Below are 12,919 nucleotides of genomic sequence, written 5' to 3' on the forward strand. Positions count from 1 at the left end.
CAAAAATGTTGAATGGAAACTTAAGGGACCCCTTATAGGAACTCAAATATTGCTCACATGGCTACTATCTATCGGTACTAAGTTTTTGCGTTGTTGCAAACCTAAGAAAGGTACTACCGTACAAGGTTACTCGCAGTATAAGCTCGTTTACCGATGACCTGGACCTGGAACTAGAGCTTTGTTCTGACAAGGACCCTATCATCATGCGGTCAGGCCACTGGAAAGAGGGGTCCAGTTCACAAGTCACATCTGCTTTTATGGGAATCATGCAACCGGGTTCCTGATTCTCTGTCGCGTCTCCGCCCGTGCAAGGTCTACTACCAGCTTTTGGACGCGCCCAGCACCCATTGTCGCTGTCGCAATCCGCTAGCTTGTCGGAAACTCGGAAGCAAAGTTCGTGAAAAACATGCGCCATGTATGCAAATTGCAACTATTCCAATAATCACGGTGCGATGACGTCTTGGATCCAATACCCACCTCGAGCTGAGCACGGTGCGAGCTCAATTGTGCTCTGTTTTGCTACTCGCCGAGGCCATGTGTCAGTGCGCGGCGTGAGGTATCGTCGTCACCTCCAGGCTTCATCTAGCGTTACTCGCTAGAAAACCGCCATGAGATTCTCATCTCCCTCGTCACTCAGAGTCTAGGACGACGTCTCTCAACACCGGATCCCCTACCCAGTCCACACCACTGCCGACAACGACTGCGCCTGCCGTCCCCTTCATGATGCGCCAGCGCCGCCGGCTCGCCTGCACCTGGCCCTCGAGTCGCCGAATCTCGGCCGCCGTGTCCGGGTCCTCGTCCGCGGTAACTCCTTTCCTCCTTGCCTCGTGCTCCTGGACCAAATCCAGCATCTCGGCCGCAAGCTCGACGTTCTTGCGCGACAGCGCCAGGCTATCGGCTTCGACGCTCGTGAGCTTGTCGAGGGTCTCGTGTAGTGCGGTGGTCTGGTTCGCGACGGCGATTGAGGCTGCATCACGGGCCTTGAGAGTGTCTTTGAGATCTCTGAATTTCGACTTAATGTGAGTATTTATTGTACATCGCCGTCAACGTTCTCAATCTCGGGAAGTCAGTTCACGGATATATTTGCGTACTGTTCGATCAAATTTGCATTCTTCGCGCCATGGACGGCATGGAGAATCGGCGTCGCTGAGACGACACTTTCGACTACTTGGTTCCGGAGCATGTAGCCGGCGCGGGCGTCGAGCAGGCGGGCCTGAGCTGCCTTCACAGCTTCGGGAGTGTCCGGTTCAGATGCTGTTGTGGTTCACCAAATGAAATGTGAGCTAATGTCATCCAAAAGGGCTCTCAAAGTACAAAATGGCCAGTCCAAAAACTTGCGCGGGGCAAGGTACTGCATACTTGGCTTGTAGGCATTACGCGCCTTGACGAGCGCGATCTGTAGCTGTAACTCCTGGAGGCGATCGAAAAGCTTCAAGACGCGCTCTTCGTCGGCAGAGATGATGGGTTGTGTCGCGTCATCATCGGTGGGCGCATCTCGCATTTGCGCATCCTCAGTTGGCGGGATTGATGGCATTGCAGCTGTGGCCTGTTTACAGCCAATTATTAATCATAATTCTCACTACTGACCATTACAGACAACCCCTCTTTCTAGACGCGTTCTTGTTCATCCATTGTGTCGGGCGAGAAGAAGAGGATAAAATTACGCACAGACCACCATGGACGATGCGGGCAGCCAAAGCCAAGCCTGGGCTCCCATTCAATTTTCGGAGTGATTTCGTTTCAAATCATGTCCTTGATGCGACTCAACACAGTGCCTGACCCGACAGCGTGGAATCGCCTAGTATGTACTATATGTGGTATCTTTTCGAGTCGTGGACATGATACCCTGCAGCACTTCCAGCCTGCTTCCAAAAGATCCTGCCTTGTTCAAGTAGAATATTATTAGGCACTATTCTCCAAGTCGACCTGCAATTACGGACTTGTTTCGTTTAGGTTTTGCTGGTAGCTGCAGCCGTTTAAGATACAGGGTAGGTATAGGTAAACCAAGGATAAATGACTGGCGCCGCCACGCTCATCACTATCTCGAACATTTTGGTTGGGATGGTTTTTCCTGAGTGACCACCAGCAATGATAAAGCAAAGACACGTCGCGATCGGCGGATACCTGACGTCCCACCTTGCAGAACTGGCAGTCACAGGCAGACTTTAGTTCGAGCATGACAAAAGGGTCTATGGTTCATCTGCCCAACATTTACAGGACCATGCCGATTGGCTTTGGTAGTGGTGACAGCCGTGGCTGCTGGTCTAAAGGGCTTGAAGAATGTAACCCTTTAACAAATGCAAGTACTTTGAACAAGAAATAAAGGAAAAACTACATTGGGGTTTTTTTCATTGGAATCTTGACAAAGAAGCATTTGTTCTTAGTTCACCAATTCGATCATGTTAATGTCTCATCTGGCTGTGGTTCTAGCATCATATCGCACACACGACCTTAGAATGCAGGTGGGAACCCTTGGGCCAGGAACGTCACGTACCTCCCCAGTCATGTGGGTGGGTCGTCACGCCTTATCCTTTGCTTATCGCAACGCCATCCAGGAACCTTAGCTTCAGGTAATACAGAGAATGGGTGCCTACAGTAGCCATCGAGGTTCGTCGTTCACGCAAGGGTCGTCATAGCCTTCTTTGGCTGGGTTTCCATCCGCATTCAATCCCAGGCATGACTCTGTTGGAATATTCCACGTACCTAGGTACTCACTACCGACCTTGACTCTGGCTAAGGTAGCTATTCGGGACGCATCAAAGCAACTTTTATTTCCTAGACGACCATATCATCGACCCTCGGTCTAATCAGTCATTTCGCGACCGTGCAAGCCCGCGCCGCAGTTGTGTTATCCTATCGATTTATCCAACCGCCTGCTAACGAACCCATCCGCATTTACTCCGATTGATCTACCTGCCTTACCTATGCATCATCGTGACTTGGTTTCTTGTCTTTCCTGCCCGCTTTACTTCTACTCCCTTCCGCCGAACCCGTAGTCACCACCTTTGTCTGCACGTTCGTCAGTTCATCACATACTAGAGATTCATTCATTCCTGCCTGGCCGTATCCCACCGCCGCCAAAGACCTGCGCTACTCTGCAGCCACCGCACGCCGTCGGCTTCCCACCAGAAGAAGCCTCTCGCACCGCAAGCGCTAGCGAGGAGGACATGTCCTGGCATGATATGCGATGGCAACCCAGGTGTTGATAGCCCACTCGGGCCAACGCCTGCAGATAGACACTTCGCGCCTCACAACGTAGGATCTTATCCGTGCAAGCCTCGAGTTTGTTCCTGTGGTGGCAGTGACTAACTACCTACAGGCTCGATGAATTCCGTTCCGCCGTGTCCCGGTCAACCTCGATACCACAGAACTGCATCATCGCCCTCGTGCCTCCAGGCAAAGCTCTGAGGCCTCAAGCAATCCAGATGGAGGTTCGTCCAGCTGTGTTATATCATACTTGGTACATTAGAGTTAGAAGTTCACCACTGCTAACATCTTTACAGAAAGAGATATTCGTATACGACAGTCGGATGACCCAGACCGGAGCTCCCGGCTCCCCTTTTCCCGTCAAGCTGGAGATAGACCTGCCGAAGCCCTACGCCATCACGAACCCGCCAAACGACATAATCGACACGCGTTCGCTCGAGTCATGGCAGGACTTATTCAGGGAGAGGCGCGTCTGGGCGCACAGGTTATCAGAGGACTGCGAAGGCATGGAAAAAGAGGCCCATGACCAATACGAGGCCATGGATAACATGCTGTCCTGCTTGGATGCTGCCGTGGCCAATCTCGAATCCGTTGTGCGCGCCACTGAGAACAAGTACGAGGATCTGAAGAAATGGGCAGCCACCGAGCAAACAGGCTATAACGATCTAGTCACCAGGTGGGAGCAGAATCTCGGTCTCGCGCGCAGCATACCTATCTCGGCGGCCATGGTTCGCCTTATGACAGGGAAGGACGTGACTGGGGCCAAAGGTCGCCCATCAAAACAGGCGACCTTGGAAGACCTAGTCGATTTGGACTGCGCTCGCAAAGAAGGCCGTCGCGCGCCCACTGTCTTGCGCAAGTTCAATGCCAGGATAGCGGATCTGGAGAAGGCAGAGGGACGTCTCATGCAGAACTTTGAGGAGCTCGAGGCCGAGTTTCGACGGGTCATCAGCAGGTCGGTTATGGGCCACTCCCAGGACGCCACTCAGCTCCTTCAGGATATTCAAGCACTCGCTGGCAAAGTCGAGAATGATTATCGCACAACCATGGACTACTCAACCTCTACCAGAGATTTACTTCAGGCCTCCAAGATTGCACAAACGCACACAGAGAAACACCTGCCAAGTCTACACAAACGTGCGCTTGAGATGGACGGGATGCTACGCTATGCAATCAAGGCCCGGAACGCCTTGGCGCTTGAGCAAGCAGAGTTTATGCGCAGCATAGCTGACGTCAGCAAGCTTGATATGCAGGTCAAGTCTTTGATCAACGCTATCGCCGAAGACGAGGAGCTGGCCACATTTGACTATCTGCGCTTGATTCATCAAGTTCCGTACATGTATGCAGCTTTTACTGCTGAAGCCATACGCCGCAAAGAGTGGTTTGACAAGGTGAAGACGGATTCAACAACACTTGCCAATGAGATGGCACTTTTCCAGGATGAGGAGGCCAAGCGCAGGAGAAAATGGTACAAGACTATAGGGGACACTAGTTACGGGCCCGAGTCTTTGAGTACTGATAACAACGTGCCCGGACTAGAGGTAAACCTGTTGGGTGAGGATGAGCTTTGGCCAAGCACATCGAGAAAGGATCTCGAGGAATTTCTCGACCTGCTGCAACGCCAAAGGGCGGATGCAAGCATTATTGGTGATGTCGGTAAAATTATCGCAGAGCTCAGCAACCCAACCAAGCAACAGTTCAAGCGTCTCAAAGCGTTCAAAAATGGCAGCGTTCACGACTCGGCACTAGGCCGCAGCGGCTTGATGATCCGGGGAGATGATGAGCTTCTGAGGTCTCTGCAGGACGATAAGACAAAACTCGAGACTAAGCTTAGGACGGCGGAAAGCAGAGTCAGAAGATTAGAGGACTTGCTACATAGGCAAGGCCAAGCCTCCAGGCCGACTTTGGGCAACCTCTTCCAGAATCCAAGTCAACAACTTCCGGAGCGGAGCGGATCTGCACAATCTGTCGGTTCTCCCGGACCTATTGGTGATCGCCGGCAGTCAGACGAGGTCGGGAACCAACTTGTGCAACGCGTGGCTCAACTTGAGAAGGAGCTACAGGAAGAGAAGGAGCGCAATGCCGCACTCGAAAGAGACGCCGCCGACCGTACCACGCACACCAACGATATCAAGGCACAGATGGACGACGTGAACGCCACAAAGAAGGATCTTCTCGAAAATATGGAGGCTCAGAAACGCGAGTTCTTGGTGGAACGTAAGGCTCTTGACGAGGAGATACGCAACCTCAAGGCTAGGCTTGAGGAGACTGAAGACGAGTTCCACAACATTGATGAGTCTCGCGAGCATGAAAAGACCTCGTATGACGAAAAGGTTCAGTTGCTAGAGGCTCAACTGGAGAGCTTAACCAAGGAGAAGAGTGACGATGCTCTGAAGGCGCAAGGCCAGGTCGACTTCTTGCGCAACGAGACGCGACTGCAGCGAGAGAGTAACGAGGCGCTACAGGCGCAAATCCAGGCGTCTCAGGACGAACTCGGGCTGTTGAACAAGAAGCTCAAGACCACGAACGAGGCTGCAGACGTGCAACTACGGGCTCTTAGAGAGCTTTATACAACGTTTGTCAAGAGCGCCGGTATTCCAGAGGATGTCAACGACCTGGCTGATACTGTATTGAACAATGCAGCAGAGACCCTGGCCAAGGTTCAGAATCTGGATGCTGATATCTCAATCATGCGCTCAAATCTTGCACTGGCCCAGGATGTTGCGAAGGACCTTAGAGCTCAGCAGGCAAATGCACTGGAGAAGCTGGCCAAAGAGGAGACTACGTCGATGCACCTTAGGGAACAGTGTGATGAGCACAAGGCCAAGGTCAACGCGCTTGAGGGCGAACTGGCGGATGGTCGCAAGCAGCTCGATGAGCTCCGTACTCAGATTGCCCAGGGAGAGACCGGCTCCGAGAGTCTGCGAACACGTCTCGAGGAGGAAGAGAAAAAGATTGTCCGGTTGACCGAGGATCTCGCCTCCAAGCAATCACAGGTTGGCAGCTTAGAAGAAGAGCTGAGGTTGTTCCAGGAGCGTCTACAGGATTCGCAGTCCAAGCTAACAACCTTGACACTACGCACGGAGACTCGGAACGAGCGGACCAAGGATATCAGCCAACGCCTTTACTCGCAGAACGAGCGTTTAGTGCGTTTACTTGAGCGTCTCGGCTTTTCGGTCTCGCGCGAGAACGGGGTCATGACGATACAGAAAATCCCGCGGGCAGAACGATCGACCATGAATCTGGCAGCGTCATCTACCGCTGACGCGAAGTCGCGCATAGCAAGCGAACCAGCGGACGTGGAACTACTTTACTGGATGAATGCTACTGATGTACAAGGCGAAACGGAGAAATACGACAAGTTCATGTCGACCCTCGGCTCATTCGACGTCGACGCTTTTGCAGATACGGTATACCGTCGCGTTAAGGACGTGGAGCATATCGCAAGGAAGTTGCAGCGTGACGTGCGCGGTTACAGGGAAAAGACTCATGCTTTACACAAGGATGCTCACGATAAAATTGCATTCCGCAACTTCAAGGAGGGTGACCTTGCCCTGTTCCTCCCGACTAGGAATCAGACAAACGGCGCCTGGGCCGCCTTCAATATCGGGTTCCCGCACTATTTCCTGCGCGAGCAAGAACACCATCGGCTTAGCAACAGGGAATGGCTTGTCGCTCGCATCACCCGCGTTCAGGAAAAAGTAGTTGATCTCTCTAAGAGTCTCGATACGACTGAGAGTATCAATGGAACCAGCGGTGGTGCCGAGGACGATAACGACAATCCCTTTGATCTATCGGATGGTTTACGGTGGTACCTTATAGACGCGCAAGAGGACAAGCCAGGGGCTCCTAGCACTCCAGGACTTGGGAAGACAACCGTTGCGAGCACCAAGGTTGAGGCCAAGGGGGACATGCAGACCCAGCCTAGGTCCACACCGGGCGGCCTAGCAGTACTCGGTGGCGCCAAGCCCTCAGCGGTCGATGGTGCAAGCAAGAGCCTCTCCAAGAGCCTTGAGAGTCGACGGTCTAGCACTTCATCAACACGTCGACCGCTGCCGTTCGCCGGGGCCCTTAGCCGTAACGCCCCTGGTAGCGAGACTAACAGCCTTCGCGCCGTGGCTACAACAGCACCTGGTGACGGCGCCGGATCACCATCTGGGCCGACGAGCCCCAAACCACACCTTGCGCATGGTGAGGACCAGGATGTTCGTCTTGCTGCACTCCCGGAGCCGCAGCAGCAACGAGTCGAGGTACGCAACGACAGCGGCGGTGGCGCAATAGATTCCCTCCTTGGCCCTACATGATCAGGCCTGCTGATTTTCTGTCCGTCTGCGTTTCTGCTTTCCCCTTTATATAGAATCGGTTCGAGCAACAGCAGCCAATACAACGGGAGAGTCCAACCAAAAGAAGCGTTGTATGGGATCATATGTGGAATCTTGACCTTTAAGGTTGCAAGCAAGGCAGTACTAGGGTAGACCACTTGTCGGATTGTAAGCTTTGCTCGTGTTGTATAGGTGTGCTACATATTGGGTTTCGTTTGTTCTGTATCCTATTTTATCTTTTTTTCAGGATACACTGTACAGAGATGGAGAAATCATGGCTCGTCTTTTAGCAAAGGCACCGGGCTTTGTTTTCATCAACTGGCGTTCTGAGGGGAGTACTGGTGATATCCAGAGCAATTTGTTTAGTAGCTAGCCAGCCTCTTTTTCAAGCAAGGATGTTTTGGGTTTTTCATAATATTTACCAGAGTTATTTGCCCACGTTGACACAGGCAAAAAAATTCCAATTTTCTTTGAACAAAAATCCACAGAGAAAGATGCTCACATTTTCTATGCAACATGTAGATTGTACAGTACAATAGAGGGTGTCTAAACCTCCCCCATCTAAGCAGAACATGATATTATACAGACAACAGGCAGCTCTTCCCTCATCTTTGAGCCCTAGTCGGTTGTTGTTTTTTTTTCTCTTGAGTTTTTATGGGGACAGATTTATTAAGCACTCTTGTCCGCCATACCTACGACCTCCAGAATCTTCTTGATGGGCTTGACGCCCTCTTTGGCGCCACCGGGTACCTCGATGGTGATTTCCCATCTGCCCAGCTGCTTGACCTTGTCGCCCTCGACGGCGGCGGCCGCTGCGGTGGCCGGGTCGTCGGCGCGAACGACATCGCCGTCCTCGAGCAGCGCGCCCTCGATGCTGACGTGCTTGGCCTCGATCGCGACGAGCGATGCGATGCGGTGGCTCGACAGCAGCTCCTTGACGCGCGCGGCCACGTCGGCGGTGCTGACGGAACCAAAGATGGCGATGGGCTGCGGCGGCGCGTTGGCGGCCGACTCGTGAGAGACGCTTGCGTTGCGAGCCACCAGCGGGGAGCGGTACACGTTTTCCTCCGCCGACGGGCTGTCCTGTTTGCTCTTGACGCCCGCGGGGATTACGGCGCGCTCGAAGGTCAGGGTCTTGGGGAGCAGGTTGTTCAGGAGGGCGGTGGCTTCTTGGGGCTGATTTGCAGGAGTGGGTTGTGGTTAGCTTTTGTTGTGTTGTGACGGATTGGGGTGATTAGGGCCTCCCCAATGTTCATGAGTACGCCGGAAAGGAAATGAATGAGAAATAGTCTACCTTGGGCGGCTGGATCTTGACCACCTTATCGTCGGCAGCCTTGGACCTCACGGCCTTCTTCTCGACCGGCTTCTCAACCTCCAAACCGTACATGGGGTCTCGCTCGACAATGGCAGACTCGTTAACACCCAGCTCGGCGAAGCGCTGGGGCGTCATGTACTCGACCTTGCCGTCGGGGTACCACATGTTTCGGACACGACCTCTTGGGGCGCGGAGGATGGTGTCTGTTTATGGCACCATTTTCCTGGTCAGCTTATTTTTCTGCTATTTTTTTTGTCTCTCTAATGCATGCGGCATTGTTTCATTCTTTCCCCCTTCCTTCCCGGTGAAGATTTCCAAGACAGACGGATACGTGTACCGACTTTTAGGTCCATATTCGGGGATGTTCTTGAGCAGCCGGACGACGAGGCCGCCCTCCTCGTCCTTGTTGCGTGCCGTCTTGGTCTTCCCACGGACCTGCGTCAGGGCCACCGAGGCGTTGCTGCTGCTGCTGCCATTCATGCTGGGCGCCAGGGCCCTTCGAAGGCAGCCCAGGCAGGTTGGTGGTCTCCGCGTTATCATTGTGTTTGGAGGGATTGTGTCGATTCGGGAGGTCGTTCAATTGGGGAGCGCCGTCCCCCGATGGTTTGTTACCAAATTGGCCGCTCTACGTTAAACTGCCCAAAAAATTATTGGAGCTCCAATCCACGACCGCAGTGCTGAGAGGGACGTGCGTGCGAACCGGCGCGCCGAGCTCCACTAAACCCGGGTGCCGGTAGGTCCACTTGGACAGGGGTATGACATCTCGTGTAAGGTGATTGGTTGGAGCTATAAAATGTGCTTGACGCTCTGCAGAATCAACATAACCCTGTGTGAGATTTTGTTACAAGAGAAAGGAGGTTTACAAAGTCTAACAGATGATTGACTTGATTACGTTCGTTTTTCATGATGAAAGAGAGGGCCATTTGCGTCTGTCCGGAGGCTGCTGGGTTCTAGCTACATATATGACGTCCAGGGTGAGCTGCTAACAGCTCGAGTATGCAATGGCGGGGTCATGCGGCCTTGTCAGTTGAAAACGAAAATTTATTAAAATCTGGACGTAACTGTTTCCTGTCTCTTCATTAATAGTCTTCGCAACAAAAGTCCTGGAGGAACCGAACTCCGATGAGGCGGCTGCATAATAGAAGGCTTCAGTGAAAGTAGAAGGAATTAAAAAGTTACCAGTCCCATTTGTAGAACAGATACGTCGTAGCAAGCTGGTGAAGGACTGAGTGATAAGTCCTAAAGTGCTCAAGTTGCTCATGACGACGGACAAATTTTGGAATAATTTTAATTTTCTATAGATCATTACAAGGATTCAGTGTTGCACTAAAAACACCGTCAAAAACGAGAGCTCCCGTCAGTAACTAATGCCAGTGACTTCGGTAAATATAGCCTGCAACGTTTAGAATTATCAACATTTGTCCTGTGGGAGGCGAAGGAATCTACAATCAATTATCGTCGCCCACGGCTTTGCTCATATTCTTGAATCGATCTGATACCCCTCTTCCTCCCTCACTTTCTTTCTTCATTTTTCTTTTCCTCATTCGCACTCACCACAAGCTCTTATCTCTCATCTCACACGACACGTCCTACTTTCTTCACCGAAAATCACAGTCTAGAAAAAAGCCGATACCGGCTGCTGCATCTCAGGGAAGAAAAAGAAAGGGGAAAAAAACAAACAAACAAACAAACAAACAAACCACAAAAATGGCAGCTCCCATCAGGATATCCGTCCTCGCCTCAGGCAACGGCTCAAACTTCCAAGCCCTAATTGACGCCGTGCAAAAGACACACGCCATCTCGCCCGCGACCATCGTGCGGCTGATTGCGAACCGCAAGAACGCTTACGCGCTGACCCGCGCCGCCGACGCCGGCATCCCGACCGAGTACTTCAACCTGGTCGGGAACGGGTTCCAAAAGGCGGGCGAGAAGGACCCCGAGGCGAAGCGGCAGGCGCGGGAGGCCTACGACGCTGCGCTGGCCGCGCTCGTGCTCAAGGACGAGCCGGAACTGGTCGTGCTCGCCGGCTGGATGCACGTCTTCTCCGAGGCGTTCCTACGCCCGCTCGAGGCCGCCGGCATCAAGTGCATCAACCTCCACCCGGCCCTGCCCGGCAAGTACGACGGCGCCAACGCCATCGGCCGTGCGTACCAGGACTTCAAGGACGGGAACCTGGAGGGTGGAAAGACGGGCATCATGATCCACTATGTCATTGCCCAGGTCGATCGGGGAGCCCCGATCATGGTTCAGGAGATCGAGTGCAGGGAGGGAGAGACGTTGGAGGAGCTCGAGCAGAGGATACACTCACATGAGCATGAGCTCATCGTCAAGGCGACGGCACAGGTCGTCAAGGAGATTGCCGAGACGAAGAAGAGGTAGTAGACATAGACTAACATGGAACAAGAAAAATATTCGACATCACATTGCTCCCTACAGATTGTTCACTTGCACTTGCACATACAACACAGCCATACACGCAAATAGTATAAGATTCAAGGGCCTCAGGGCATCTCAATTTCATATTTGCATTCCGAAAGTTCATGAATATTCTTTTGTTGCCCATTTCCACGCCGAAACCCATGCAAACTCCTGTTGTTTGAGAGTACTGACTAAAGAGTCCCCAAAGACGACCGTAAGAGACAACATGGATATCGTTTTCTTGCGTCAACCCACGAGAACAGCCAGCAGTAACAAGCCCATTGAATAAAAACAAAAAGAGACCCCAAAAGAGGATGACAAGGCCATTTAGACCTTGAAACCACGCGATCGTCTGCGACCACGGGCCTTCTCGAACTTGCGGCCCTTGGACTGGACGTAAGGCTTCTGCAGAGGGGGTTAGTATGCTTGGATCCGGACTCCTATTCGAAATAACCAAGTATCCAATGGATCGTACCTTGTGCTTGTGGGGACCGAAGCCGAAGTGCTTGACAGCCTCACGGGCGTTCTTGGGGCCGCGGAGGAGGAGGGTGTTGGCACCAGTGGGCTTCTCAAGAGCCAGCTGGTCAAGGGTGATGGCCTGGCCGCCGGCGGCAACGATGCGGGCACGGGCGGTGGCGGTGAAGCGAAGGGCAGCGACCTGGGCCTTGGGGCACTCAACCAGGCGGTTGTCGTCGGTGACGGTGCCGACAACGACAACGGTCTTCTTCTCGTTGCCGTTCTTCAGGTTGCCTGCGATGCGCGACAGGGAGACGGGAGGGCGGTTGGTGCGCGACATAAAGAGGCGGCGAAGGACAACCTTGTTGAAGCTGGAGTCGGTCCTGCCTGCATGATGGGTAAATAATCGAGTGTCAGCAGACTTTTTTTCTGTCTTAACTGGGAAAGTGATGCTTTCGCAGAGAAGGGTTCTGTGACTTACGGGCCAGGAAGCGGTAGAGCTTCACCAAGAGCTTGAGGTAGACATTGTCGCTCTTGGGGGCCTTGCGGTGCGTGCTGCGCACGTGGTGCTTCTTAAGATCGATACCTATTCACGAGAGGACAATCCCAACCGTCAGCCTAACGATCCGTGTATGCTTTTTGTATTTTGGCAGCTCAGACGACCTCGAGTCCATGAATAGAGGTTGTGAATTTCTTCACACTCAGACTCTTTCATGGACCCGAGGACCGGCGCACAAAGAAAAAGGGTCGCAGAAATATCGCGGGATGCAATATTTCCACTCGCACACGTAGGCTTTCAGTAAAGAAAAGCCGTCATGATCTCCCTCCCAAATCAAACAAATGTTTTTCTCGTCTTTCACGTACCCATCTTGTCGGCGTCTCGCGATGTCGCTGATCTACGAGGACGGGTGGGCGGTTGATTTGCTGCTGGTTAGTTGGAGAGGGAGAACAAAAAAGTTGCAAACGGCCCACGATGCCAATGGAAATTTCGTTGTGGTGGTGCGCTTGTGGGGCAATTCGCGAGCGGCGGGGCGGTGAAATTCGGCTGGGCAGAATTAGGGCAGCTCCTTTTCGTGTGTGTCTTTCGCTTTGCGCCTGACATGTAAGGCATTAATCCTACGCTAATTGACTGCGTAAAACACGGCCGCGCTGCAACAAGAGATAATTCAGGGCGCTCACGTGCTGCGGGTCTAACGAGTCA

General features: G+C 52.8%; 5 protein-coding genes across 5 annotated transcripts; 2 read left to right on the forward strand and 3 right to left on the reverse strand.

Annotated features, from left to right (window-relative positions):
• Positions 1-25: 25 nt before the first annotated feature.
• Positions 26-1,626, reverse strand: MGG_04487 (uncharacterized protein). The gene is made up of 3 exons (XM_003710921.1): positions 1,360-1,626; positions 1,092-1,254; positions 26-1,002 (listed from the first exon to the last, which is right to left on the reverse strand). Exons 1-3 carry the CDS (start codon positions 1,532-1,534, stop codon positions 630-632), a joined length of 711 nt encoding a protein of 236 aa, XP_003710969.1. The 5' UTR covers positions 1,535-1,626; the 3' UTR covers positions 26-629.
• Positions 1,627-2,614: 988 nt separating this feature from the next.
• MGG_04486 (autophagy-like protein 11) lies at positions 2,615-8,037 on the forward strand. The gene is made up of 3 exons (XM_003710922.1): positions 2,615-3,255; positions 3,320-3,431; positions 3,504-8,037. Exons 1-3 carry the CDS (start codon positions 3,188-3,190, stop codon positions 7,509-7,511), a joined length of 4,188 nt encoding a protein of 1,395 aa, XP_003710970.1. The 5' UTR covers positions 2,615-3,187; the 3' UTR covers positions 7,512-8,037.
• Positions 8,011-9,500, reverse strand: MGG_04485 (uncharacterized protein). Its single transcript, XM_003710923.1, has 3 exons — positions 9,186-9,500; positions 8,824-9,047; positions 8,011-8,705 (listed from the first exon to the last, which is right to left on the reverse strand). The coding sequence occupies exons 1-3, from the start codon at positions 9,382-9,384 to the stop codon at positions 8,199-8,201; spliced, it is 930 nt and encodes a 309-aa protein (XP_003710971.1). The 5' UTR covers positions 9,385-9,500; the 3' UTR covers positions 8,011-8,198.
• A 652-nt stretch (positions 9,501-10,152) lies between these two features.
• On the forward strand, positions 10,153-11,430 carry MGG_13813 (phosphoribosylglycinamide formyltransferase). The gene has a single exon (XM_003710924.1). The coding sequence runs from the start codon at positions 10,552-10,554 to the stop codon at positions 11,221-11,223; it is 672 nt and encodes a 223-aa protein (XP_003710972.1). The 5' UTR covers positions 10,153-10,551; the 3' UTR covers positions 11,224-11,430.
• MGG_04484 (60S ribosomal protein L18) lies at positions 11,316-12,863 on the reverse strand. The gene is made up of 4 exons (XM_003710925.1): positions 12,583-12,863; positions 12,200-12,304; positions 11,738-12,105; positions 11,316-11,667 (listed from the first exon to the last, which is right to left on the reverse strand). The coding sequence occupies exons 1-4, from the start codon at positions 12,584-12,586 to the stop codon at positions 11,590-11,592; spliced, it is 555 nt and encodes a 184-aa protein (XP_003710973.1). The 5' UTR covers positions 12,587-12,863; the 3' UTR covers positions 11,316-11,589.
• Positions 12,864-12,919: the final 56 nt, after the last annotated feature.

Source organism: Pyricularia oryzae, chromosome 1 (genome assembly GCF_000002495.2).
Source record: "Pyricularia oryzae 70-15 chromosome 1, whole genome shotgun sequence".
NCBI lineage: Eukaryota > Fungi > Ascomycota > Sordariomycetes > Magnaporthales > Pyriculariaceae > Pyricularia > Pyricularia oryzae.

Coding starts and splice junctions, on each gene's coding strand:
- MGG_04487 (XM_003710921.1), bottom strand. CDS start 1,534: ATGCCATCAATCCCGCCAACTGAGGATGCGCAAATGCGAGATGCGCCC. Junction 1,255..1,359: donor GCGTAATGCCTACAAGCCAA/GTATGCAGTACC, acceptor GAACCACAACAG/CATCTGAACCGGACACTCCC. Junction 1,003..1,091: donor AATGCAAATTTGATCGAACA/GTACGCAAATAT, acceptor GTCGAAATTCAG/AGATCTCAAAGACACTCTCA.
- MGG_04484 (XM_003710925.1), bottom strand. Junction 12,106..12,199: donor GCTCTACCGCTTCCTGGCCC/GTAAGTCACAGA, acceptor CCCATCATGCAG/GCAGGACCGACTCCAGCTTC. Junction 11,668..11,737: donor TCGGTCCCCACAAGCACAAG/GTACGATCCATT, acceptor CCCCCTCTGCAG/AAGCCTTACGTCCAGTCCAA.
- MGG_04485 (XM_003710923.1), bottom strand. CDS start 9,384: ATGATAACGCGGAGACCACCAACCTGCCTGGGCTGCCTTCGAAGGGCC. Junction 9,048..9,185: donor CCCCGAATATGGACCTAAAA/GTCGGTACACGT, acceptor TGCCATAAACAG/ACACCATCCTCCGCGCCCCA. Junction 8,706..8,823: donor TCAAGATCCAGCCGCCCAAG/GTAGACTATTTC, acceptor CCTGCAAATCAG/CCCCAAGAAGCCACCGCCCT.
- MGG_13813 (XM_003710924.1), top strand. CDS start 10,552: ATGGCAGCTCCCATCAGGATATCCGTCCTCGCCTCAGGCAACGGCTCA.
- MGG_04486 (XM_003710922.1), top strand. CDS start 3,188: ATGGCAACCCAGGTGTTGATAGCCCACTCGGGCCAACGCCTGCAGATA. Junction 3,256..3,319: donor GACACTTCGCGCCTCACAAC/GTAGGATCTTAT, acceptor AACTACCTACAG/GCTCGATGAATTCCGTTCCG. Junction 3,432..3,503: donor CTCAAGCAATCCAGATGGAG/GTTCGTCCAGCT, acceptor ACATCTTTACAG/AAAGAGATATTCGTATACGA.